Source organism: Penicillium arizonense, assembly GCF_001773325.1.
Source record: "Penicillium arizonense strain CBS 141311 chromosome Unknown PENARI_contig004, whole genome shotgun sequence".
Classification (NCBI taxonomy): domain Eukaryota; kingdom Fungi; phylum Ascomycota; class Eurotiomycetes; order Eurotiales; family Aspergillaceae; genus Penicillium; species Penicillium arizonense.
In genome coordinates, this window is record NW_019173281.1 from 1,715,024 (window position 1) to 1,741,371 (window position 26,348).

Genomic DNA, 26,348 nt, shown 5'->3' on the forward strand with positions numbered 1-26,348 from the left:
ACATGTCGTGTCGAGAGAGAAGGAAGAAAGAGGTCGTGAAGAATGGCATATAGGTCAGAGTCGAAGGTGAAGGTGAAGGTGAAGGTGAAGATGAAGATAAACAAAAGTCAAGCGTTGGCAGCATCATACTGAGCAATCCACTCCATAGAGGATCAGAATCACCCCAACATAACAGCCGCCAAAGCAGTAAAAGTCAAGCCAATAGCCATGCCAATCCACGGCGTCTGACCCAGTGAACCTTCACTGCGCGCCTGAAGCACATGTCTGGCAGCCAACTTTCCCGTCTCATCAACCAACACCGAATCCAGACCGGCAACCGGAACGAAACGATCCCGATCGCGCACACCCATTTCCGCTAATGAGACGGTGGGCGAGTTGTGCGCAAAATCAGAGGAAACGGCGGACGCTGTCGCGGGTTGTTGTTGTGATTCGGCGAGGGCTGCCGCCGGGGCCAACAAGGCCAGAAGCATGGCTGGTTTCATTGTGACCGAGAGGAATAGTGGATTTCGAGGGTATGTATGGAGATTGACTGGTATGCGTGCGCTTGAATGCTTGGGTTGGTGCCTGCAAGAGACAAGCAACGCCAAGCTAGGTTGGTGCGGGTCGTGGTCGTGGGGTTGTCTTAAGTTGGCGAGGCAACACAACGGTTGGAAGTAGTGTCTGGGGTTTGGAGAAGTGAGGATACTCGTAGGATATGTCTTGGATCTCAGAATCACGATTTTGAGGGGGGTTCAGGACATGCCACGCCCAATTAAGTGGATTGTCGGATTGTCGCAGGAGTCAGGCAACTGGGAATAGGGGGCCAAATCGGTAGTCCGTACAGAGCCTCCTCACTTGAATCACTGGTCTCGCCCTTGCTCTCTTTCCCCTGAATCCAGATCCTCTTAAATCCTCTCAAATAGTAGGAAAAAGAAAGGAGAAAGGGGGAAAATCAAGATGAGGCAAGTTACTGCGGTGATTGGTCCGTTGGAGACTCAGGGACGCCCGTGGGGGTTGCCCCTAAAGGCGCGATGTGATTGGTTGAGAGCTCCCGTGTCTATATGTATACTTAGGGCTTCATATGAGCTATTCCCGGCTTATATGAGCTATTTGTTGTGTGCTGGAGCTATTTACAGCTTATGGGGCTGGCCCCTTCTCTTGGATAGTTAATATCACACCCCCTACCACCCCACCCAATCTTCCAAAAACGGGAGTCTAAAGTTCGTAGCGCCTATATGAACAAGCCACTGACCAGCCTCAATATCAGCCTTGATCCTTCTCTTCAGGGGTCTCTGTTGACTTGGCCTGCTCTGCCTGCTCCGTCTCGGACTGCAGTTTCTGCTGATATTCCAACAAACGCAGACGTTTCAATTTGAGATGTTTGCGCAGCCTACGATCTCTAATCGCCATCTCACTAGGCAATTCATCCTTCATCCGCTGATGCTGAGCACAAGGCCGACAGTAATACCCAGAAGAAAAGTCCCCAGACTTGACAAGCGTGCGCCTGCTCCCGGGCAAAGTTATATCGCCACAGTGCTGACAAGGGTTTTTCTGTTTCCGTGCAGTCACAAACTTAGCCAGTTTCCCACGTAGCACCTTGATAGCCTTTAATTGTGCCTCGGTTGGCAACTTATCCTCAAGACACAAGCGCCGCGCACAAGACCGACAGTAATATCCAGCCGATGAATTCCCGGAATCAACATAACGCCGCTTCTTTTCCGGTGTAACAGGTTCACCACAGTGATCACAAGGATATTCGCGTTTGTGCGCAATCGGAATCCCAGGCCCAAGACCACCATGCCAGATCCCATATTGGGCATTTTGTATTTCTAGCTCGGCCGGGAGTATTGCACGCTGGACACATGCTCGGCAGTGGAAGCCAGCATAGGGATTGTCCGGGTCGACGAATTGACGCCTTGATGTCGGGGCAGTCTCAATTCCGCATTTACGGCACGGGCTTGACTTATGCAACTCGCCGCTTTCCTTCCACAGTCTTCGTCGGCGCATGGATGCAAGTTGTTGCTCGTTTGGAAGGGCGCCTTGAGCTTTAACGATGCGGATGCATGCTCTGCAGTGCCAGCCTTTCGTGCGGTCGTTGGAATCGACTAGCCTTCGGTGCTTCGGGTTTATTTTGCCTCGGCAGTGGGCGCAGAGCTCTGGATCGCTGCTTGAGGATTCATGGCGGCACTGACTGATTGATGAGATCTTGCCATGGTTTTGGATTGTATGTGCAGGTCTCAAACGATCGCTAAGTAAACTCGGTGTGAATGAAGCTCTGTTGGTGTGTTTCCTTGCAGGATGGTATGCGCGAATGCTGTCATAAGATCGAGTAAAGGGCCCCAGGTGTTGGATTATGGGTCCAATGTTCTGGCCATGGCGAAAGACATGCGCAAATTGTACGAAAGGGCGCAGCGACATCGCAGAGGTTCGCGCTGAAGGCACTCGATTGGCTCATAAAGACATTGTAGAGGTAGGAGTGGTGGGTATTTAGTTGAGACCACCGTTAGAAAGACTGTTGGGATGGGTATATGCAATACTTAGACTTGGGCTTGAAACCCCCAGCGCGATGGATGCGCGAGTCAGGGTCTTGGCATCTTTGCCTCAGGCTGTATTACAAGGCTGTTACTAAGCAACTTAAAGTTGAGCAAGTTTGCATTGTTTGATGCTCTTTAGGGCTTCTATTCTATCCAGTAGATGTAACTACCTATGCATAAATGAACAGAATATATATCGCTATGACCTTTCGAAATTTCCTTCAATCGTAATGGCTTAGGAATGCATTGGGCATTCAAAGCATCTCATCCCAGTTAGGCGTGACGGTAAACTTGCCAGACAACTGACCCATCGACCAAACCCGATTCTCGGACTGATCAGCCTCGGGATCGTCCTCTTCAGCATCCGCACCGGTATTGACAGGAGGCGAGACGATAACCGCCTCCTGCACAAAGCCAACGGGCGCACCACGGTTCAGTTCCATGCTGATGCCACCCCAATCGAGGGTCACACGTCCGGATTTGTGTACGTTCAGTTTGCCCACACGGCCGGCTGGCAGGGACCAGGGTTTGTTGGCGGTGATGATGTCTTTTTCTTGGGGTGTGGTTGTGGGTTGGGTGGTTTCCACGATCTCCACTTCGGCGCCTCCTTCACGTTTGATCGGGTTCTGGTTCTGGTTTTCGGGGGCGGCTGCGGGTTGGTATTGGTTGGTGTCTGAGCCTACGATGTGGAGGTTTGGTGTCATGGGCGGGAATTGCATGAGGAATAGGTGGCCCGACAGATGGCTCTCTTCTTCTTCCTCTTCGGTTTCTTTTTCGGCATCCTGTCCCTCCGCTGTGGTGCTGGCATCTGCTGCGGTAGCTTCTGTGGCGCCCTCTGTCTGTGCTTCCGGTGTAGCCTTCTTCTTCGATGGAGGTGGGACGAGAAGCTCCTTGATGAAAGATAGATCTTCCATGTGACGGTCATATTCTTCGATTTCCTCCTTGGTGTGAAGGAGGCTGCGTGGGTCTGGAATCTCGGGCTCGGGGGAGGGTGCGGGTTGCGAAGATCGTAAGTCTGCTGTGCGTCTTTTGGTAGGGCTCTGACTCAATGCTGAGCGAACACGAACGTTCTGCGCTGGAAGGAACCCATCGTCGTCGGCGTGGGGAATATCCCCCGCCATGACAGAATCCTCGTCCTCGGGGTCAGGCTTGATACGAGGTTCATCTGTGCGTCTCTTCTCCGAATCCTTAGCGACCTTCTCCTTCTCTGCTTTATCACGAAGCTCAGCAGCCCTGCTAGAGCTAGACTCCATGTTGACACTGATAACCCGCTCCTCATGCTCATGGCGCGCAATACGAACAGGACGAAGAGCACGTTCAGTGCGAGACCTACTAGGCATCTTCCCCTTCCCATTCTTGCTTGTGTCGTATTCATCATCATCGCTGTCGAGGTTGATATGATCAATACTCATGCGAAGTCCGCTCTCATCGTCCGAAGAGTCATTCCCACGCGAACGGTCACCACCAGTGAATCCAGAGCGATTTCGCCCTGAACCAACACCACCAACACCACCGCCGCCGCCGCCGCCACCTCCACCACCAAACCCACCACCACCGCGACCACGCTTGCCGCCTCGAGCAAATCCACCTCCCATACTCATAGCCATACCACCGCGACCACGGAAACCAGCGCGACGAGCAGTGCCCCCACGCCCACGCTGAATAGCAGCAGCCTCCTTAAGTCGTTCATTGTATCGTTCCTGCTCAAGCCGCTCAATCTCCTCGCGTTCCTGCTTGCTGCGGCGGCCAACAGCCTTGGGCTTGTATTTCAGAACAGGTTTGGCGGGCTCACCACCTAGAGCGGAAGGGGGTCGACTGCTCGGCGCAATGCTGCCGGAGGGTGTGCGCTTATTCAGAGATTGCAGTCGTTGCACTGAGGATCGATTGGCGGCGCCGGCGCCGGCTGGCGCGGGTGTATCTTGGGTTTGGTCCCCGCCTGCGGGAGTTGTGGAGGTTGAGGTTGTGCGTGCACCGCGTGCGGCTGTACTTCCACGGGCGCTGCCGCGGGTAGCTCCTTTGGGAGGCATTGTCGCTGAGACCCAAGGCGCTCGTAGCGGCTTGCTGGAGGGTTGGAAAAAGTTCGTAGGAAGGGCTAGACTGCAGCGCGTTCGGGTTGGAGGGTGCGCTGGGATAGTTGAGTGTGGGCTTTTTGGGCCTCGGGAGAATAAGGCGCGAAATATGTGAAGATCAGTTCGCCGGCGATCAATGCGGGCGTCTGAAGTCGTGAAGGTTGAGCTCTTCAAAAAAGTTGCGGGGCCATTCACACCGCTTTCTCACGTGATCCACCCACCCCTCTGCGACACGTTGGCGATGAAGCACAATTGTATTGAATTATGGACAAAATTGCTATTTTAATATATATAAACTCCATGGACTTCCAGACGTACTTGAGGGGAAAAACAAAAGCAAGATTGGCACATCTCGTACGTCCTACTGCACCTTTACGTATGGCCCGACGTGAAAATATATATTTCCATTACTGGTCCATCCGAATACCACATGAAATCGACATAAGCAGAGATAACACCCAGTAGCATTGATTCCGAAGGAGCGAATGGAAGTGACAAGAAGCATATAGCCTGCAGAAACACTAAGACGCCGAAGGGACACAACAACAATTCGACCGCTTGGCAGTGGATATTGAGGTCAAAAGCATGGTTTGTAACCAAGGAAGGGAGTGTAGAGGAGGAAGAACAGATGATGACAATATAAGGAGTGTATAGTCCTCTGGAGATGGCTAGAAAAGAGGGGATAGGAGGGGGTGAGGATGGCAAGATAAATGAGAGATCCCATGGTCACGAAGGAGGGTAGAAATGCGATGCATTGCGCCCAAACATGGCGCCGGCAACCGCTGCCAGAAGCTCGACTAGCGCTTCCGCTTCTTGTTCTTGTCTGCTATAGACGCGGAAACGGGAGGGGTCGCTGGCATTGCTGGGAACTCATCTTCGTCTTCCAGCATTTCTTCTCCGTTCTTCTTCACGGGAACACCCATGTGACGGCCGTAGCGGCCTTTGCGGCCATTTCCTTCGTCTTCGCTGACGCAGCCTTCAATGCCAATGCCGGCATCCTTGCAGCGTCCGCAGGGACGTTGGCGGTCACATCCCTTCTTGCTCTTGCGGCACCGTTGGCAGCGAGGCTTGGTCGACAGGTCTTCTTCATCCGCACCGAGCTGATGCTGGAAGTTGACCGAGCCTCCGGAGACCTTACGGGAAGAAGCTGGGCTGAGAGGTGGAACAGGAGGGGCCGACTTGTCCGACGGCTTGCGGGGAGCCGGCGCAGCGACCTTGCTCTTAACCTGCTTTGCAGAAGGCTGCTTCTGGTTGCGAACCTTGAAGGACATGGGACGGCTCTTGGGCTTCTTTGACTTAGGAGCGAACTCCTTGTACAGGATGTCCTCTTCACCTTCACTCTTGATGCCATCGTCGGCACCATCTGAGCTGTGGTCACTGCTGTCTGCGCTGGGGAGGATGTCATCCAAGCCCTTGTGGTGACGCTTGATGGTGCCCGGTGGAAGCATTGGGCTTGAGTCTAGTCTCTGGCGACGAGCTGGCAAGTCATCCTCATCTTCACTGAAGTCTTCTCCATCACTGGTAGCGCCAGTGGATGAGGCGGCATCAGCAGCGCCGCTGAAGGCGTCGTCCAATGTTGAGGCCGACGTGCGACCGTGAGAGAAATTGGACGCATCACCCAGACGTATCAATTGCATGGCCACATCTTCATCAGAGATGCAGCTTGCAATAGTGGGGTCAGGCGTGGGCAATACACCCGGGCCACTCACTCGGCTAGCCGAGTAACCTCCCGAGGCGTCGCGCATGCGATTATTGTCGGGGACAACCGGTGTCGCATACATCGTATTGCGCCCCGATTGAATACCATATTCACTATGACCATAGCTTTGCGGCGATGGAAGCGCTTGTTGATAACTATATGGGCGTTGGGGAGGGCGGGCGAAAGGCGACCCAGCGCCTTCCTGACCAACCGATCGACGTTGAGGTGAGATGGAGGAGGTAGAGGTAGCGAGGGGCACTTGAGGAGGAACAAATAAGGGAAGTTCCTAAGGGGAAAAGGATATTAGCGATGGATTCAAAAAGACGAAGGACTTGGGTCACTTACAGAGCTGTCAAACTTGGGTCGTTTCCGACGACCATCTTGCAGTATGTTTTCCATGCTGATATCAGAGCTAGCGAAGAGCTCATTGCGAGCCCTACGAGCATAAGCGCTCTCAGTATCGCTGTAGTCATCATCATTGAATCCTCCATGGATACTCGAGCCACGGCTTTTGTTACCCGCACGAGAGCCTGGCTTGTGCTGAGAAGCACTGCGCATACTCCGGTTTGACGGAGAAGTGCTGCGCTTCCTAGCCATGCGCGAGGCAGGGCGCGATGGCTGGTCCAACACTGGCGTCATGCCATCGGTCATCTGGAAAGGTTCCGCCAGACTGGGCCGCTTGCGAGGCTCGACAGGGAAGCCATTGTAGAAGTGATCCCCAAATGGTTGAATAGGAATGACTCGCACATATACAGTCCTGTTATTTTTGAGGTTTTCGTACCTTGCGATGAGGGTGATCCCATTTTCATCCTCGAAGCTGACCCCATTGGCAGTACCATCGTAAATGCCATAGAAATTTTTGACCGTCGTCACAATCGAGTCCGTCGTATCATGAGGATAGATCTGAACGCGCATGGGTATACGAGCTCGAACCTTGGAGTTTTCATCCAAAAGCAACTCGAAGGCGATGTTCTTGGGTGCTGGGCCCTTGTGCGACGGGTCTCTCACGGCAGTCTCTGTCAGACCCGGCTGCTCGAGCAGGCCAGAGTGCCCTTCACGGACCGCTTGCATGGCGAATCCAGAATACGAGGGAATCCTCCACTGCTATACCAAAGACTGCATCAACCCACTGCTTGTGTGCGATAGAGGGTGGGAATGGGGTCCATAGCGAGAGAGGAAGGGTAAGTGTAGAGGGAAGAATCCATCGAACCTACCAAATAATAGAATTCGAAAGATCAGGCTGGTGGATGGACCACCCTGGGGTCTTGATGTATAGAAATGTATAGAAACCTTCGAAGCAGAGCCTTCGATGGTGAGGGGAATGTGCAGTCGCAAGAGCCGGGAGCGACTCAGAAGGGCAAGCGTTGGCAACCTGACCAAGGACGAACCGCAAGGATTAGCACAATGGAATTCCAAGCGCTCAAATATGCAACAATGATGGATTTTGTCAGAGGGGATGATGGATGTGTCGCTAACCGAGTCCGGCCGACCTTGGGAGCGGGCTTGGGGAGAAAGCAAGCGAGAGGACCCGGAAGAGGATGGAGAGGAACACAAACGCACCTAATTCGACTCAAATCGAATCCTTCAGTGTCGCAAGTTATCCGGATGGTCCAAAAAAGGATCGAAGGGTCGAACGATGGGGGGATTCGAGCTGGACGAGGGGATTGGTGATTCTACGAAGCGCTAAGGCTGTGTCAGCGGTGGGATCTCCAGACCGGAAACGAGGTCATAAATGTGAATAGGAGAGGATAAAAGGAGAGAAACATACTCAACAATGTTGGCAATGTTGACTTGAGTGAGATGGAAGAAGGTTGAGGTGGGTGCGTACGATGGTTTCACCTAAAGCGAGAAAACGGCCTGGGTCGGTGACATGGCGATTTGCGCTTCCGGCATCGAAATCGCCATCACATTCCATAGACCCTGAAACTGGGTCTTTTACGTATATTTGAACTTGCTACAATATTTTAAACATGCAAAATGGTCCTATTAGTCTGTCTATTGGCAATGCGCAAAAAGCTGTCGCAAGCCGGATGCCATTGCGCCGAGTGACGGAGCACTCTGTCTAACCCCCCCCCCTTGTGTTCGAAATGCAGAGTGTAATCTGTAGAATGTGATGTAAAGTCTCTTAAGATACTGGACTTTGAAATGCGCCAGCACAAAGCAGAGAAGAAGACTCCCCTCGAGGCGCAACTTAAGATAAAGAAATAGCGCCCAATGGATTCTCTGGCGTGCAGCTAAGTTTCTAGCTCGACCACGTAGCGATGCCCTTTTTGTGGTCCACCCAGACACCGAATTGAACATCGCCCAGCCCAATCCTTGCCACTAACCTTGTCGCATGGTGCATTGGCTATGCGGGAATGATAATACTAGTTGCCGCGACACTTCCGATGTCTTTCAATGAGAAATTAATGGGGTAGGGTTGCAGCTAGAGAGGTCCTCTGATCGACCGGTCTGGGGACTTATTCCCGCGCAAAGAATATCGCCCCGGAGAGCCATAAGCTCTTACTTGCCCACACTCTCCTCTCCCAAAATACGGACCATTAATCGCATGACTACTCCGAACGGAGTGTCTCGCATGATCTGCAGTGAATTTACCTCTCCTCGGGACCTACACTATGATGTTGAATACCGCATCGGAATTACTGAGCATTCCTGGATTCGCACTGAATCTTAGGGTCTCCGCAAGGCAGCGATTCCACCCTTTTATTGATTTTCTCGATAAATAGGGGGAATGTTCTAGGTGGAGATGTTGAGCGAAGATCTACGAATTGAGCTAGAATTTTCAGAACGTGCAAGTCTCTCAAGTATCTCAGGCCGAAAGCATGGGTTGCGCGACCCCGCAGAAGAAGAGAGACTCGCAATGATTGAGGCAGGTGGGTTTCGGCTGATCACAAAGCTGCCAAACAGGAACCGCTTGATTCCGGCGACGGCGGTGTGGCTCTCACGTGGTTTCGTGTGGATAGCGCGTTGGATCTAGATATTCTCCGGAAAGGGCGATTACAGCCCCGAAATTGGGCACTTTGTGGATTTTATGTACGGAACTTATAGCTTATAGTAGTAAACATCTTGAGTGAATTTTATACTATATCCAGGGCTCTGTGTTGCGCAGATTCAACCAAAAAGATATTTGATGGACATCGGAGGAGACGCGCCGATAAGATTATGACGTCAAATGATCAACAAACGATGCAAACACTACCAAACAGAGCAAACATCAAGCCCTTCTTTCAACGTCCAAACCAGATAGAAGTATATAAATGGGCATGCCAACCATGGGATCTCTGTGTAAATCTATAAATTGAATTGTATAGATGATCCCCCTTCCATCAAGCATAGCAGATGCCTTTCTGAAGTCCTAGACTTCGACCTGGGTCTGGGCGTACCTGACATTCCCAGGCAGTAGTCAGCTTCTGCGCAACGGGTAGGTGCAGACCGCCGTAGCGTATTCCCAAAGAGGATTAGCGGCATATTTGTGAACTAGTACATTTCTTAGACAGGGACGCCCTTTCTTGCGCGATCCTCCCTTCTTCACTCTGTCACGTCCTCGGTGCTCTGTTGTGCTTCTTTCGTCCCTTTCACCGTCAATCGTCTGCGAAGTAACGTGGAAGTAACGGAAAAGTAACGACTTGTTCTTTGAGCGGGTCCGAGGACTGTTTATTTTGCCCGGGTCAACCAATCAGCCGCCCCCGACTACCCGTCACTCAGTTGAGCAAAAAGTAAACAACGTCCTCCACTCACTGCATACTCGACAACAACACATCTTGCAACCCGCCAGCAAGATCATTTATCATGGATGCGAAGGTAAGTCCTTTCTCTCATTTTGCAATGCTCTTACCCTCTTCGAAATTTCTACGCGTCAATTGCGTGGGGTTAAGTTATGCCGCGTTGTTGTTGCCTTACACCTTGTTCAACACCTCTTCTATTACGATGTGCTCCTCTGGTGACTCACAGTCGATTCGTTCATGGCATGAAGAGTGATACCTTGTGCTAATCGAACCTCAAGCCACAGAGATTCCGCGTCTGTGGGGACGAGAACGTGCCCCCTTCGTCCTTGCAAAACCATAAGACAATTCACCAGCGCAACAAGTCCAGCCCGGCTCTGAACATAATGGCTCAGAACGGTACGAAGAACGGAGTGCGTCGTGCCTTTGGCGATGTTAGCAACACCAAGCGTACCAGCCGCGACGATTCTGTCCTGGTTGGAAAGCCAACTACTCTGCCTGAGAAGGGTGGAATGTCTCAACCGGCCCAGCGACAGATCCCTCTTGCTGTAACCAAGGGACTCGTGGAAATGGTCACCGGGACCAAGCCAATGAACCCTGCCGGAAAAGCCCAGCCGGCATACAAGACCACGAAGCGCAACAACACTATCTTCAAAGATCAACTGCAACCCGTCCCCGAGAAAGACACATCCAAGGAAAACAACCGGACCATTGAAACTGTCCAAGCCCCGGCGAAGCTCGTCGCAGCCAATGTCATCAAGGAAGCCGAGAAGGCTAACGTTGCCCCGGAACCATATAAGGCGCTTCAAGAGGAACTCCCAAGCCACATCGAATCCGACGCGACCATTTCCGAGCCCGAAGACATCAAGGAGGTACAAGCTAAGGAGCTAGTGTCGGCCGTGTCGGAACCAGAAGAATACTGGGACGAAGATGAGACCGAGTACTACGCAGCTCCAACCTATCCCTCGCGTGGAGACAATACCACCGGCGGGACTGCTGTTATTTACCCGAAGATGAATGCCATGACCAGGCGTCAGATGTTCCTGGCCAAGGATATTGTTGAGAGCCAACTGACCGAGGAAGATATCATCGAAGATAGATATGATACCACCATGGTCGCAGAATACAACGACGAAATTTTCTTGCACCTGCGACAGAAGGAGGTATGTTCATACTCCCAACGCAAGAGATAATGGGTTTGACTAACCACTGACTTAGATTGACATGCTTCCTGTCCCTGATTACATGGCGAACCAATCCGAGATCCAGTGGTCCATGCGTTCAGTTCTCATGGACTGGCTCGTCCAGGTACACCAACGCTTCAATCTGCTTCCTGAGACTCTCTACCTCACTGTCAACTACATCGACCGCTTCTTATCCCACAAGATTGTTTCACTGGGCAAGTTGCAGCTTGTAGGTGCAACTGCCATCTTCATTGCGGCCAAGTTTGAAGAGATCACCGCTCCTTCGGTCCAGGAGATTGTTTACATGGTTGACGGCGGCTATTCTGTGGATGAAATCCTGAAGGCTGAGCGTTTCATGCTTACTATTCTTGACTTTGACCTGGGATGGCCCGGCCCAATGAGTTTCCTCCGACGCATCAGCAAGGCTGATGAGTATGATCTCGAAACTCGCACTGTGGCCAAGTACTTCCTTGAGCTCACCATTATGGACGAGCGCTTTGTCTGCACTCCCCCCAGCTTTGTTGCTGCCGGCGCTCATTGCCTCGCTCGCATGTTGTTGAACAAGGGCCAATGGGTATGTTTTCCTCTTGACTTTTTAGTAACTTTGCTAACATTGACAACAGACCCCTGCCCATGCTTTCTACAGCGGCTACCTTTATGCCCAGCTAATTCCTGTGCTCCTTACTATGCTCGATTGCTGTGAGAACCCTCGCCGTCACCACGCGGCCATCTTCGAGAAATATTCCGACCGTCGCTTCAAGCGCGCTTCGGTATTTGTTGAAGCCGAGCTCGCACATGACTTCGCCCTCCCTGAAGTCTCCCATCTGAATGACCCTGATCGCCTGGACGGTACGGCTAATTTCTAGGCCATCTTCTTCTCAATGTCTATCACGTGGTCTGCATATACCATGCGAGCTGTATTCCAGGTTCATCGGTATCCACAGCCAGCCACGTTCTCTGCTTTCATTCACTGCTTGTTGTTCAACGAAGGGCGTTTCTTTCGGTCTGAACAGGCGAACTGGTTCTTTCTGCATGGCGTTAAATCGGTGGCCTTATCTTTCACTTGTTGTCTTTCTTCCCATTCTCGGCTGACGACGAGATGACTTGACGCCTCAAATTTCCGGACATGGGATTATGATCGGAAGGCGTTGACGACGGACTTTTTTCTCGCTCGGCGTCCTTGATTTGCTTTGTTTTTTTTTTTCTCCACGGGAACATACCTCATTCCATTTGTTCATGCGTAATTCCCCCATCCGTGTCGATGCCTTTTCCATGGAACTGTCTTTGCCCTAATGATCTTTCCCTGTCCCACGCACTGCTGCAAATTGCCTCAAGATCGTTACATATTCTGTTTTCCTTGTGGCGTCTCTCATGCATCTATTACTACGTGATTATTGCATATTGAGATAGCCTTAGGGATGACTCGTCTTTCCCAGATAGCAAATGTATCCAAATTTGCGTCTTTGGTTCCTCGGTGCTCTTCCTTGACCTTTTTTGTAGCCATTTGGCCGGAGTATTGATGAGAGTCAGTTGGATTAGACTCTGTTTTGATGTATTTTGGTCTTTTTGACTTATGTCCAGTCCTGGCAATGCCAACTGTCAGCTATGAGCTTTCCTTAGTCTACTTGGGTCTTCTGAACGAATCACTCCTTCCATTCGTATTACATTGCATTTCAATCCTCATGAATCGTACACAATCTTCTCTGAAAACCCCTACAGTACGCGGTGTTTTACTAGACAACATTTTGAACCGATCCGGTCTGTATAGCCTGGTATATCATAAATCATCCAATCTTCATCTAACTCTAGTATGTACGTCATCTAACGTTATAACCCACAACCTTTGGACTCGGCCTCCGTCTATCCATATCACTGATCAAGCCCATTAAACTCAATCAACTTCTTCACAGCTTCAATCACCCTGTCGCCAATACTGTTGCTCCCATCAATCCCCAAGGAAGGACTATCAAACCGCTCCGCAAGAGCCTCATCTAACATAGTGCGAAGCCGCGAAACGAGCACGCCAATACGTGCCCACCCGCGGAGACGGAGCCAGCCGTCTACCACTAGACCGCGGCCTACGGTGTCTAGTTCGATGGAGCCGCAGAAGAGGAGGAGGGAATACGCGTTGAAGGCTGCGACAAAAAGTAATGTTAGAAATGAATTTTCAGACAAGGGTCTCGGGCTCCGAGTCTCGAGGAGAGGAAAGAGAGAAAGGAGATTCTTGACTTACGGGTAAGATCCCGGATAAACACCTTGCTAGTAGCCATCTTAGTGAAGTAACTAAGATAAGCCGCCGCATTGGGATATCCCTGCGCAGAGAAGAGAATAGAACTAGGATGGATGAAGACGCGCCCATTCTCCTGGTTGAAGTACTTGATAGTACGCGCATCGGGGTCAACTTCAACAGTACCAGTGACCGAACTAGCGAACTTCTTATCCGGGAACGAGATCTGCGCAACCTGTGGCTGGAACGCGCCAGCGATGAGGGCGCGGATCAAGTTCCGGTTCGCGGCGTTGCGGTTCCACGCTGTCGATGCATCGGAATAGTTGACGGGCAGGATCCCCGCGTCTTTGAGCGATGAGACGAACTGCGCGCGGTTGGAGGAGATATCACGAAGTGTCTGGTGAGAGAGGAAATTTGCCGCACACCATGACTGCGTTCCCCAGTAACCGCCTTGCGCCCGGGTCCGCTCTGACCAGGCCTGGTAGGCTGAGAGGTCGGTGAGGAGGTCGCCGTCGCCGAGACGGGAGAAGGAGGCCTTGGCGGCGTCTGCTTCGTCTCGTTTCTCGCGGGGTGAGACGAAGGGGCTTTTGACTGTTAGCATGGCGGCGATTGTGAGACATGGTTCCATGCAGCCGAAGATGGAGCCGTAGATCATGAGTTTTGCGCAGCGGAGGTCGGCTGGGATCATGGAGAGGTAGCGGCCTAGGGCTGTGAGTCTGTCGTGGTCTAGGGCTCCCACGCGGTGGAGGAAGTTTAGGGCGCCTTCGACGGCTATGCTTTCTGGTGGGGTGATTGTGTTTGCTAGGAAGGTTGCGACATCTTCGATTCCTTTCATTGATTTGACGGAGAGGCAAAGTTGTTCTAGAGGCACGCGGCGGATTTCTGGGTCTGGGCGTTGCGCCATGTTTGATTCTGCTTTGCGGGTGTAGAGCTTGTAGCATGTGCCGGCGCGGACACGGCCTGCTCGACCGCGGCGCTGTTTGCAGGCCGCTTGGGAGGCCCATACTTCTTGGAGGCGGACCATGTTGTCTTTCGGGTCGTAACTTGTTTCTTTGACTCGGCCTGTGTCAATGACGGCGACTACGTCCTCGATTGTGATGGAAGTTTCGGCGACATTTGTGGCTGCGATGATCTTTCGCTTGCCCTTTGGTGGGCTTTGGAAGACTCGACGCTGCTCCGCTGGGAGTAGGGATGCATGTAATGGTAGAGGGTGTGTGTTGGGGATTCTCTTGACTGCCGTGAGACACCTGTCGATTTCGAGTGTACCAGGAAGGAAGATCAAGATGCCGCCTGGTTGGTCTCCTAGCTGGGCATCGATGTATTGGACTGTCGATGCGATCAGGTCATAGTTGATTCCCATGCCCACACTCCGTAGAGCTTTGCCGAGGGTCTCCTCGCCTCGAGGGGTCTCTTCATCGTCCCACTCGTCGGTAAGTTCTGGCGCAAAGCCTGTGTCCCTGATGACATCGTCCAAGTAGTAATCTTCAACAGGGAATGTTCGACCAGGGATGTTGACCAAGCCAACAGACCTCTGACTGCCAAAGTAATTCATGAAGATGCTAGCATCAAGAGTGGCACTCATGAGAATAACCTTCAAGTCTTTGCGATAACGCAGAACATCTCTCAGCAGCGCCAGGAGGAAGTCAGTATCCAGACTGCGCTCGTGAACTTCGTCAACGACCACATGCGATACGTCCGCGAGGGAGCTCGAGACATTGCCATCCGCATCACCGCCTGATTGAATCCGACGCAGCAAAACACCGGTTGTCACAAATGTGATCTTTGTTAAGCCTGGCTTAGCCTTTGACTCGCCTCGAATCACATATCCCACTTCGTCACCAACTGTCGCGCATCGCTCATCGCTGACCCTGTCGGCAAGACCGAGGGCTGAAATTCGACGTGGTTGCGTACAGATGATGTTGGCAGCGCCTCCAAGTCCTCGCTTGATCATGTCGTCCAGAACGAACTGTACGGATTGTGTACTCTTACCACTACCAGTTTCACCGGAGATGATAGTAACCTGGTGTGAGTTGACAGTTTGAATGATAGCTTCTTGAGTGTTCCATGCAGGGAGTGCTTGTCGTTTCCGACACATGTCCATCTGCGGAGCAGTCGTCTGTTTGGTTTCCCAGGCGTCTCTGATCGCCAAACTCCGTGGTGAGTCGACCTTCCAATCGATGCCCCTCTTCTGTTTGCGCGAAGAGCGCGCGGGAATCTCGGTGGTTTCAGCAGTTGACGAGGCTGTCACAGCGGAGATCTCGCGCAATTTGCCTGGGTTCTCCATGATATCCGGTAGATTGAGTTCTAGCCAATCCAGGATGTTGAATATCATAGATTCACCTGAGAAGTTCTCCTCGGCATATTGTACTGCACGACGGATAGCACTCAGGCGTATATAAGCCGGGACACCCTTGGAGTATATTGAAATAATAGGAGCTGTTGTTGGGTAATGAGCGGAGGGCTTTTGGAAGCGGAAGGTTGTATTCTCTGGAACCTCAGAGGCCTCGCTATTGATCTCGCAAACCTTTGCAGAAATGCGATGGTATCGTTCACCAAAAATGGCCTCTAGGGTAGATTGCTCTTCTGTCCAAACTTCATCCTCCTCGTCGACCACAGGCGGAGATATGAAATGTGATCCATGAACCAGAGTACCTTGTAAATACTCGGCAGCCGCCAACTCATCACCTTTTTTGCTATCCAAAACTTGAGAGCACATATCAGCTGGATAACCCACTGAAGCCAACCGCTTGATCTTGCCTTCACGAGCAAGATCGGCCGAACCAATGCTAACTCCAGCTGAATATCCTTCTGGCAAACTCCACCGTGGGAGATCGTCATCAGGAACATAGATCAAAAGCCACTCCAGAACCTCTTCGCGGTCTTTGCATTCCGCAGTAGCTTCTTCAACGTGGCTGCGCCGGAACCCTAACCCAGAGAACTCTTCAACAATGGTCTTCTTTTGGTTCGCCGGAATCTCCACTCCATAAGGATTCCAGATTGTATGTTGTCGCAAAAGCCCTTCAATATCTCGTCGAATCCGTGTTCCCATGTCAACCTTAGGCGCCTGGGACCAGATGCGTCGTCCCTTGGCATCACCATTCCCGAGCCCTAATTCCACGCCAGAGGATTTCTCCTTTGCCTGCGCCTTCTCGCGATCTGCTCTCTTCTTCGCCAAATCGGCAGCAGCACTTTCGCGCTCTTGTTTGGCCAGGAACGGATCTGCCTCGTACATCCAGCCCTTGCCTTCTCGAGTATCTGCCGCTTTGATGGCACCAAAGTCTTCCTTCCAAAGTTTCTTGTATGTCGGGGGCATCATCATATGAATATTGCGCATATTACATACTCTGAACAGAGCAAATGCTGCAGCGAAATGGCGCGCCTCAAGGGCAGTAGGTTGTCCGGCGAGATGCTTATGGGAGGGAGGGAGCTTCATCGGCGGAATAACGATCAATTCCTTAGTCTTAGGATCTGTCTTCTTCATAGTAACGGCGGAAACAAAGCCGTCCGATGTTTTAATCTGCAATTGTCGCAATTCATCAGCATCTGACTGAGTACACGTGTTTGCGGACACACCCCGGAGGTATAGATACCATGCTGTACTCGGGTTTCTCCCATTTTTGTTTCTGACAATGCTCCGCCAGCATATTGACTGGTAGCTTGCCCGTCCAGGATGCGCCGCCGATAACCTCCTTCACAGAAGGTTTCTTGGGCTCCTCTGGCGGCGCTGGCTTCTTTGCGTCGCCTGCTTTCTCAGCGGCGGCTTTAGCCTGTTTCGTGCCAGGCTTTGGGCCTCCATGGCCGTCGCCTTTCTTCTTGGGGGCCATCTGTGTAGGTCCGTGAGTGTTCGCAAAAATTGGAGATCAACTTTCTTAAGCCCGGGCACATGTGCCGCACTAAACCGCTTTGGGATTTGCGGGGAGCACTTTGGGACGCCGATTCATGAGACTCTTCAACCTCCGTCGGAGTTGCGAATGTGATTCACGGCTTTGCCGGCAATGCTGCCGATGTATACGTGACTCTGTGTCTCAAGCCATCATGTCCATGGACAAACGCCCAAGCCCCAGCAAGGATGACCCGAACCAACCTGGCACGTCGAAGAGAAATGCTTGTAATGCGGCACTCATTTTTATTGCTGAAGCTAAGCTGACTTGTATGTTGATCCAATAGTCACCGAACTCCTCGCCCCCAAGAGCAAACAGCCCAAGCATGCGCCCAGAGCCCCATCTGATCGCAACGCTTCCAGAGGGCAAGCTACCTTCAGTGCTCGCGACGGACTAGGCGCCTACATCGCAAAGCCAGAAACATACCCTCCCAATGTGGTAGTATACCACAATGCAGACTTTGTAGCGATCCACGACATGTTCCCAAAGTCTTCACTGCACCTACTCCTTCTCCCGCGTGAGCAGACCAAGACGTATCTTCACCCGTTTGACGCTTTCGAGGATGCCGAATTCTTAGAAAAAGTAAAGGCAGAAGCACGCAAGCTTCGCAAACTAGCAGCGGGGGAGCTACGACGCAAATATGGGAAGGGTTCCGCGCAGGAGCAGGCAAGACAAACGGCGTTGAGTACTAATCCGCCGCCGGATGAGCTACCGCAGGGTCGAGATTGGGAACAGGAGGTTGTAGTCGGGGTACATGCTGTGCCGTCGATGAATCACTTGCATATTCATGTGATATCTGTTGATCGGTATAGTGATCGTCTGAAGCACCGGAAGCACTACAATAGTTTCTCGACGCCGTTCTTCGTTCCGATTGATGACTTTCCCTTGGCGGAGGATGATGTACGGAGGGATCCCACCAAGGAGGGATATCTCAAGCGAGACTTCACTTGCTGGCGTTGTGGAAGGGGGTTCGGGAACCGCTTTGTGGAATTGAAGCAACATCTGGAACAGGAGTTTACCGAATGGAAGAAGTTATGAGATAGCAATGAATGAATGCGAAGATAGACCAGCACTGCCACATAAGGCACAGCGTGGTATGATAATGGATTCGACTTCTACAGGCCTTCCAGTCTGCGTTCCGAAGAAGCTAGACTGCGCCAAAATCTTCTATCTGGTAAATATACATGCCTACAGTGACAATTCGGCCAGTAAGGAACAATGCATTTCCAGCACGTCAGATACAGCCTTCACTGGACAAGAACTTGGGGTCGATGTGTGCATTTGATGCCAATCTCCCACACTTCAGTGCATTTACGCACGGGCCTTGGAGCGGCCCTTCGACTTGCGGGCCTCGGGGCGGGTGATGTGGTGGGAGGGAATCCAGTCGGCGTTGTAGGTGGTGGCGGAGGAAACGGCAGCGCCGCTGGAGGTCTCCTCAGTAGCCTGGACCTCACTGCGCTTGGCGCCCTGGGGGCGCTTCTCGGTGGGCTTTCCAGCCTTGCGCTTCTGGGGGAAGTAAGGGGCGATCCAGACGGAGTAGAAGAAGTAGCCGGTTCCAGAGACACAGGCCAAGAGGAAGAAGTAGAGGAAGAGACTGGAAGTAATTGTTAGCCCAATTGACCTCACGCGACCAGAGTCCAAGGAGGGGTATTACATCTGAGGGTCGAAAATGCTGGTGTCGGCCTCAACAACGCTGACTGTGCCATTGTGGGCAGTGATAGGAAGGAAGTTGCCCTCGCTGTCAGAGACGATGGCAGAGAGAGTCATCAGGAGATCCTGGGGGTGCATCTCGGTGGCAAAGCTGTAGCTGATGGTCTCCTTCTGACCGGCCGGGATCTCAACACCGTAGCGAACGGCGGTCAAGTTGCGGACGACCTGGGTCTGATCATCAGGGTTCCGCAGGCTTCCACCGATGAAGTTCACAGTGATTGGGTTCGGCTCATCGTTGGCGATGGCGATCAGCGCCTGGGTCGGGTGACCGTTGACAAGCTTGATGCCGAAGATCTCGGAAGCAGGGAAGGAAGCCTGGGCAGTGACAGCCAGGCTGATAGCCTCTGGTTCCGCAGCCTTCTCGGCATCCTATAACATCAAATCAAGAATGAGTCAGTCAATTGAGTCTGCGACAGTGGACGTGGACGCGAAGGACGCGAAAGACGTGAAGGAGATGACAAACATACAGCAGCAAAGCCGGTGCCGACGAAGGCCTGGAGCGAGAAGAGAGCCAGCGAGAGAAAACCGAAGCGAGTCATTGTGCAGAGAACCAAAAGCGAAACGAGGGAGGTAGAGGAAGAGGAGAAGGAGAGTTGGCTCCACGTATGGCAAAACCGGGGGCTGACTCAGCAAGATAGCATCCGCGTTTCTTTAGATCGATTTTTTTTGAAGTAAAAGAAAACGCGTGCTATAATTTTCATATATTAATAAAGGCGCACTGGGGTCAGTGATTCTTCATCTACGCGCTGTGTAGATCGCCCTTCAAAGCGCCTAACCGGACTTCGCTTTCAGCCTTGAAACCGGCTTCTCTCCTTACCTTCTGTCTCTTATCTTCCAAGTTTGTCGCATTCTCTGCTTTCACCTCAAATCTTTCGCACTTTTATCACTTGCGAAATGGCAGCCCAGGCTTATTTAGAGCGCTATCGCCAGATTAGCGCTCTGGACCAGCAGAAGAATGATTTCATCGAGGTAGCGACGACCTCTCCCTTGGTCATGTTCCGGACACTGCTAACATGTCTTGCTCCCAGGAACTTCTCCAACGAGTGACTACCTTAGAAAACTCCTTCCAGCAGGAGAAGCTTGATCACGAACGCGAGACCCGATTCAATCGCGATATTCAGTTGCATGAGATGGAGTTGATGGACCAAATATCGCGAATCAAGACTATTATGGTGAGCGCAGCGGTGGAATGGCATTTGAACGTGCGCTGACACATTCCTTCCTTAGGATCGGGAACCATTTGTCGTTTTGCTCTTAGATGGCGAAGGCATAATATTCAAGGACGAATTTCTGCAGCTGGGAGAACAAGGTGGACGAAATGCGGCCAAGCAGCTCTGGACCTCTCTCCAGGGATATGTGACGGCGAACCTCTCAACGATTACCGAGCCGAAGATAATGACCAAGATCTACCTTGATGTGAAGGGATTCACCGAGGCTTGTAGTCGGGGTGGGATCACCCTAGAGGCGTCTGCAATCGGGGAATTTATTCGGGGATTCAATGAAAGCACTTCGTTCTTTGAGATCGTCGATGTTGGAACAGGCAAGAACAAAGCACACGATAAGATCAAAGGTATGTGGTACAGCCTGTGACGGTGGAACAAAGTGCTAATTCGCTCTTGTCTCTCAGAGGCATTCAAGCTCTACTTATACAACTGCCATTGTCACCAACTCTTCCTAGGTTGCGCCTCCACTGAAGAATATGCTCGGTTCCTGGAAGATGTGTTAGTCGATGGAGATTTCACTGGCCGGGTTTCGCTACTTGAAGGCCTTCCTTTCGACAAGGAGTTTGATACCCTGAAAAGCACATATCGAACCACGAAGTTCCCAGATGTCTTCCGCTCTTCTAAGATTGCACCTACCTGGACAGCCCCCTGGAAGAATTCGCTTCCTTCGAGGGGGTTGCTCACGCCGTCGCCAACCCAACAATTCCAGACTCCTGCTCCTCTGTCAAGAACATCCACGAGCACCAGTATGTCGGGTCTAGGCGTTCCATTGTCTACTGCTGTGGCAAATAAGCTCTCGCCCTCCGAGACTCCTGACTTCCAAGTTGTTCGACCGAAAGTACCTAGCTCAACCTCTCCCAAGGCCGTGGAACGAAATAAGTACGGCCAGCGTGTCGATCGACTTGATTTCAAGAGCATCCCCCGGGATGATCTTAACCGCCTGAAGAAGCTCAAATTGTGCAACTATCACTTTTTGCTCGGGGAATGTCCTAATGAAGAGAACTGCTATCACGACCATGATCGCAAATTGAGCCGCCAAGAACTGCACATCCTGTCAGCCATTGCCCGCATGACCCCATGTCGATTCGGGCTGGATTGTGATGATGTCGAGTGTATCTATGGCCACCGTTGTCCTCAGAGCGAGCCAGGTAAAAAGACTTGCTTCCGCGGCGAGACTTGCCGTTTCGAACCTGTGGCGCACGGCATCGACACAAACATTGTGAAAGTGACTAAGATCTAAGCTGGTTCGCCCATCTAGGGTGAATTGGATCTTATGCACTCGAAAAGTCCCTTGAATATTTTCTACTGACTTCGGCGCGACCGGGTTTGGGTTTAATGGGGGAAAGGTTCATCGGAAGCACCCATTAACAGGAGTTGTGGACGGTGCATGGGGACAGGCTTGTTTCATGGAGAATTCAACATCATCTTTTTTTCATACGGGTAATAAAGATGATTGGGAGGTCCCCAACACTTATTATCTCACTTAAATTGTATTACTAGGGATCATAACAACGGAATTTTCTGAGGGTATCTGTGTTGATAATAATACAAGTAGATCGTAAACTTCATGAGTGGATAGTTGTGCCAAATATGCCGAAGCGTCTCTCCCATCCAAAGCAATCGGGCTGGCTGCAGTCCTCGTCATCGACATCCATTGCATTGGGGTCTTTGCTATGGGTACACTTCACTCCGTATTCCTTGATGCAGCATTTGAATGGCAGCGAGCTGAGTGGTTCCGGGTTTTGGTTGCCAGAAGCTATGGCTTTCTTTCGCTCTTCGAGATTGCCCCAGAGATAGAAGAGCTTCTCTTTCATAAGATCCAGTTTTCGAGGTCTTTTGCGAAGGCTGTGGAGGGGTCAATATGGATTCCGCAAGTGGTATGGCAAAAGGATGGATATCTTACTCTATTGCTTCCATATCCAGGAGACAATCACCGTCGTGACAAGACACGAAAAGCTTCATTCGTGCCCGGGGTTGCTGCTTAGAAGGCTGTGGCTCCACTCCTTCCACAAGAAGGCAGAACCGCCATTCCCAGCCAGAGTATGTCTCTGTGTCTTCTGACAAGGCGGCTTGTGTAGTCTGCACGGCGAAATCTTCTAAATCTGGAGGAAAGAAATCGACCACACGGAGTTCGGAGATATAGTTGACATTTTGAAATGGTAGTTGGTAGACAATGCCTCCTGGAGCATGATTGATGTGAGATTCTGCTCGCAAAATCTTTTCAAGAGGAGAAACAGTGGCTAGGTAGGCGTTTGGTTTGACTATAATACATTTATTAGCTAGTGTAATTCTCTCGCATAAAGTAGACTCACTGTGTGGATTTAGCTTGGTTCGCGTGGCTGCTGGCAAAATGAGCTGCCCTGCTTCTTTTTTCGCCTCCTTTTTCTGCTCTTGGGCCTTCTTATTCCGCTTTTTGGCATTCTTGGTATCGGCCTTGGGTTCACCATGGATCTTCCAGTACTCTGCCCGACGTTTCATCAACGCCTGTGCGCGTTCGTCATGGCCACCCTTCAGTGCCTTGATATGAAGCTTTTCTGGGTATTTCCTGTCTTCGTGAACAGCAGCCTCCAAGCCGCGGCCTTCCTTGATCCGTACATAGGTCAAGAGAACAAGATCACCTGGCTTGATATGTTCTCGAGCATAGGTGGCATGGGGTTCCCACAAAGTCACTTGGATCGTTAATTGACCCCAGGGACCGGGCCAGTCCTTTCTCCTCCGTGCCAAGTAGTTGAATTGATCGCCTTCGGGGCCTGACTCGTCTTCTTCTTCCCCAGGCTTCTTGTAGTCCTCAAGTTGTGGATTCTCGGTGTAATCAGTCATGAGCATCAGGCATTTCTCGCTGTCATACGTGTCCAGCTTTACAGCTTGACCAAGTAGTTGAGCAAATTTGCCCGGCTTGACATCTTTAATAAGGGAGAAGGGTAATCCCGATTTCGGGGTCGAGGTAGAAGCTTGAACAATATGGGAAGGCCTTTGAGAGACGGGCACACTGCGCGATGTGGATGGTTGCACAATATGCCCCTCGGCAGACACACGATCCAAGAGTGCCTGCGCCTGGTCCTTTTCCCATAAACTCGGCTCAAAAGGAATAGGACCACTGGTAATGGACAGACTGGATCCTGGCCCTGGCTCTGGTCGAAAAACTATCCAGAAAACGCTCTCCTGCTGAGAGACAACTCCTGTGGGCTTGTTTTGGTAGATGCTCACCTGAACCCGGCATTAGCTTTATAGTCTTGATGTCATTCAGTCTGACTCACCCGGATGCTTCGTAGCAGAACTAGGTCATTGACCTGAACATTGGGAAGGTGACTTTCATCGTCGTTGAAATATTTGACTTTCAGACCCCCCTGCCAGTGAGGTGCATCAAACTCGGAGTCTTTAATGGTGAATGTGACACACGCGGAGGAGCCTTTGGTCCGAAGCGGTGGGAGAGTATCAACCACCACGCCTAGCACACTGAAGGTTCCCCTGGAAGAACAAGCGGTGGAGATAGATACCAAATCTCCTAGAGCCATAGCTGTGGTCGGAGTTTGCAGGTTCACGGGGCGTCCTGCAAGCTCCCGATGCTTAGATATCACGAGGTAGCAACTCAGAGAACACTGGAAACTTGACAATGTACATCCATAGTCAAGCGTAAGTAAAGCAAAAGAAAAGATCCCCAGCTACATACAACTTGAAGTCGTGCGCGTTACCGCGTAGAGTAAATAGAATGGGTGATCACATGATCCCCCCTCCTTCCACACAAGATGTTCCTCTTTCTTCCTCTCTTCTTCTCCCCCACATCTCTCTCTTCCTTTTTCCATCCACAGCGCGCCCATCCTACATTACTTAACTTCTTTCTGATTTACGTGGCGCGCTTCATTCAGCTCTTCTCACATTCACCATGGCGGAACGCTATATCCCCGAACACCGCCGGACGCAGTTCAAGGCCAGAGGCCAGTTCAAACCCGATGAGCTCCGCCGTCGCCGTGAGGAGCAGCAGGTCGAGATCCGAAAGCAGAAGCGTGAGGACAACTTGGCCAAGAGACGTGGTATTCAGACACGGGATGGTGGTATCAGCGTTGGTGGCGTGAACGCCGCCACTGAGAGCGACGATGAAGCTAGTGCTATCGAGAGTGAGGTATGTTTTGAAAATTTCCCTTCAGCACTTGAATTTTCATTCCTTCTATCTATTGAGATCGGGCTTCTCAGCGACCGTGGTGTCGTTGCCACCCCCTGGGTCCTTTTCGATTCCTTTGTTTTCATGATGCGATCATCAACAAGGAATTTTTTTCACCGCCCTGTTGCCATGGCCCACGAAGCCCCTCCAAACTTGGGTCTTCCAGCCCACGCCCCACTGTAAAAATATCATTGTTTGGATCACAAAGCTAACGCAATGAATCATCTAGCTTAACGTCGAGCTTCCTTTGATGGTGAAGGGTGTCTTCTCCGACCAGGTTGAGGAACAGATCCAGGCCACCACTAAGTTCCGCAAATTGCTTTCCAAGGAGCGCAACCCTCCCATCGAGCGGGTCATTGAGACCGGTGTCGTTGCCCGTTTCGTGGAGTTCCTTCGCTCGCCTCACACTCTGGTTCAGTTCGAGTCTGCCTGGGCTCTCACCAACATTGCATCTGGTTCCGCTCAGCAAACCCAGGTCGTCATTGAAGCTGGTGCTGTCCCCATCTTCGTCGAGCTGCTCAGCAGCCCTGAGCCCGATGTCCGCGAGCAGGCCGTCTGGGCTCTTGGTAACATTGCCGGTGACAGCCCTCACTGCCGTGACTTCGTTCTCGGTGCCGGTGCTCTCCGCCCCCTCCTGAACCTCATCAATGATGGCCGCAAGCTTAGCATGCTCCGCAATGCCACCTGGACCCTTAGCAACTTCTGCCGTGGCAAGACCCCCCAACCCGACTGGAACACTATTGCCCCTGCTCTCCCGGTCCTCGCCAAGCTCATCTACATGCTTGACGATGAGGTTCTGATTGACGCCTGCTGGGCTATCTCCTACCTGTCTGATGGCGCCAACGACAAGATTCAGGCCGTTATCGAGGCCGGTATCCCCCGCCGCCTGGTGGAGCTCCTCATGCACGCTTCCACCTCCGTTCAGACTCCCGCTCTCCGTTCGGTGGGTAACATTGTCACCGGTGACGACGTCCAGACCCAGGTCATCATCAACTGTGGCTCTCTACCCGCCCTGCTCTCTCTCCTGAGCTCCACCAAGGATGGCATCCGTAAGGAGGCCTGCTGGACCATCTCCAACGTTACCGCTGGTAACTCCAGCCAAATCCAGGCTGTCATTGACGCTGGCATCATTGCCCCTCTGATCAACTTGCTCGCCAATGGTGACTTCAAGACCCGCAAGGAGGCTTGCTGGGCTATCTCCAACGCCACCTCCGGTGGTCTCCAGAAGCCCGATCAGATTCGCTACCTTGTCTCCCAAGGCTGCATCAAGCCCCTGTGCGACCTCCTCGCCTGCCCCGATAACAAGATCATCCAGGTCGCTCTTGATGGCCTTGAGAACATCCTGAAGGTCGGCGACATGGACAAGGAGGCTGGCCAGCCCGGTGAGGCTCGTGTCAATCGCTACGCTCTCTTCATCGAGGAGGCTGGTGGCATGGAGAAGATCCACGACTGCCAAAACAACGCCAACGAGGAGATCTACATGAAGGCTTACAACATCATTGAGAAGTACTTCTCCGACGAGGATGAGGCCGGCGGTGACATTGAGGAGCTTGCTCCCCAACAGACCCAGACTGGATTCTCCCTTGGTACTGGCCAGCAGCAGCCCGGTGGATTTAACTTCTCCAACGGCGGCGACACCATGGACATGTAAAGACACCAATGACCACATCAATATGTTGCTTTCTTGCTTTTCCCCTTCAATAAAATCGTCGAAGTTGCACCCAGCACATACTCGCTTGGGTGGGGCAGCATTGACTATCGAGAGTCCAACTTGCTCGCAAAAAGCCACTTCGTTCGCTTCGCACTTTAGGTACTTCTCGGTCTGACCGTGTGTCTGGATAGTACCTGGAGCTCTTTTAACTTCTTCCCCTTCTACCTCGCGCTCTTGTTACGATTTTCATCTTCCCCTTCCCCCTTCCCTTTTCCTTTTCCTTTTTTTTCTTTTTTCTTTTTTTTTTTTT

General features: G+C 51.8%; 11 protein-coding genes across 11 annotated transcripts; 4 read left to right on the plus strand and 7 right to left on the minus strand.

Moving 5' to 3' along the window:
* Nucleotides 1-158: 158 nt before the first annotated feature.
* Nucleotides 159-482, minus strand: PENARI_c004G11469 (uncharacterized protein; the record flags this gene model as incomplete). Its single annotated transcript, XM_022629454.1, has 1 exon — nt 159-482. One exon carries the CDS (start codon nt 480-482, stop codon nt 159-161), a length of 324 nt encoding a protein of 107 aa, XP_022491273.1.
* Nucleotides 483-1,242: 760 nt separating this feature from the next.
* On the minus strand, nt 1,243-2,397 carry PENARI_c004G02582 (uncharacterized protein; the record flags this gene model as incomplete). Its single annotated transcript, XM_022628989.1, has 1 exon — nt 1,243-2,397. One exon carries the CDS (start codon nt 2,395-2,397, stop codon nt 1,243-1,245), a length of 1,155 nt encoding a protein of 384 aa, XP_022490958.1.
* Nucleotides 2,398-2,767: 370 nt separating this feature from the next.
* PENARI_c004G06984 (putative DNA-directed RNA polymerase III RPC4) lies at nt 2,768-4,540 on the minus strand (the record flags this gene model as incomplete). The annotated part of the gene is made up of 1 exon (XM_022629219.1): nt 2,768-4,540. The coding sequence occupies one exon, from the start codon at nt 4,538-4,540 to the stop codon at nt 2,768-2,770; it is 1,773 nt and encodes a 590-aa protein (XP_022491221.1).
* An 839-nt stretch (nt 4,541-5,379) lies between these two features.
* On the minus strand, nt 5,380-7,352 carry PENARI_c004G05755 (putative C6 finger domain protein; the record flags this gene model as incomplete). Its single annotated transcript, XM_022629154.1, has 2 exons — nt 5,380-6,567; nt 6,627-7,352. The coding sequence occupies 2 exons, from the start codon at nt 7,350-7,352 to the stop codon at nt 5,380-5,382; spliced, it is 1,914 nt and encodes a 637-aa protein (XP_022490965.1).
* Nucleotides 7,353-10,070: 2,718 nt separating this feature from the next.
* Nucleotides 10,071-12,053, plus strand: PENARI_c004G05069 (cyclin family protein; the record flags this gene model as incomplete). The annotated part of the gene is made up of 4 exons (XM_022629122.1): nt 10,071-10,082; nt 10,291-11,166; nt 11,222-11,761; nt 11,811-12,053. 4 exons carry the CDS (start codon nt 10,071-10,073, stop codon nt 12,051-12,053), a joined length of 1,671 nt encoding a protein of 556 aa, XP_022491268.1.
* A 1,003-nt stretch (nt 12,054-13,056) lies between these two features.
* Nucleotides 13,057-17,238, minus strand: PENARI_c004G11062 (RNA helicase; the record flags this gene model as incomplete). Its single annotated transcript, XM_022629430.1, has 3 exons — nt 13,057-13,322; nt 13,421-16,931; nt 17,005-17,238. 3 exons carry the CDS (start codon nt 17,236-17,238, stop codon nt 13,057-13,059), a joined length of 4,011 nt encoding a protein of 1,336 aa, XP_022491196.1.
* A 211-nt stretch (nt 17,239-17,449) lies between these two features.
* Nucleotides 17,450-18,333, plus strand: PENARI_c004G06950 (DNA 5'-adenosine monophosphate hydrolase; the record flags this gene model as incomplete). Its single annotated transcript, XM_022629217.1, has 2 exons — nt 17,450-17,522; nt 17,582-18,333. 2 exons carry the CDS (start codon nt 17,450-17,452, stop codon nt 18,331-18,333), a joined length of 825 nt encoding a protein of 274 aa, XP_022491005.1.
* Nucleotides 18,334-18,606: 273 nt separating this feature from the next.
* Nucleotides 18,607-19,544, minus strand: PENARI_c004G10233 (putative translocon-associated protein, alpha subunit; the record flags this gene model as incomplete). Its single annotated transcript, XM_022629384.1, has 3 exons — nt 18,607-18,889; nt 18,950-19,374; nt 19,473-19,544. The coding sequence occupies 3 exons, from the start codon at nt 19,542-19,544 to the stop codon at nt 18,607-18,609; spliced, it is 780 nt and encodes a 259-aa protein (XP_022491071.1).
* Nucleotides 19,545-19,899: 355 nt separating this feature from the next.
* Nucleotides 19,900-21,468, plus strand: PENARI_c004G06111 (CCCH zinc finger protein; the record flags this gene model as incomplete). The annotated part of the gene is made up of 4 exons (XM_022629179.1): nt 19,900-19,974; nt 20,034-20,177; nt 20,233-20,575; nt 20,633-21,468. The coding sequence occupies 4 exons, from the start codon at nt 19,900-19,902 to the stop codon at nt 21,466-21,468; spliced, it is 1,398 nt and encodes a 465-aa protein (XP_022490945.1).
* A 325-nt stretch (nt 21,469-21,793) lies between these two features.
* PENARI_c004G04425 (uncharacterized protein) lies at nt 21,794-23,743 on the minus strand (the record flags this gene model as incomplete). Its single annotated transcript, XM_022629082.1, has 4 exons — nt 21,794-22,073; nt 22,132-22,489; nt 22,541-23,435; nt 23,486-23,743. 4 exons carry the CDS (start codon nt 23,741-23,743, stop codon nt 21,794-21,796), a joined length of 1,791 nt encoding a protein of 596 aa, XP_022490990.1.
* Nucleotides 23,744-24,111: 368 nt separating this feature from the next.
* Nucleotides 24,112-26,038, plus strand: PENARI_c004G08025 (karyopherin alpha; the record flags this gene model as incomplete). Its single annotated transcript, XM_022629270.1, has 2 exons — nt 24,112-24,348; nt 24,617-26,038. The coding sequence occupies 2 exons, from the start codon at nt 24,112-24,114 to the stop codon at nt 26,036-26,038; spliced, it is 1,659 nt and encodes a 552-aa protein (XP_022490664.1).
* Between the last annotated feature and the right edge of the window lie 310 nt (nt 26,039-26,348).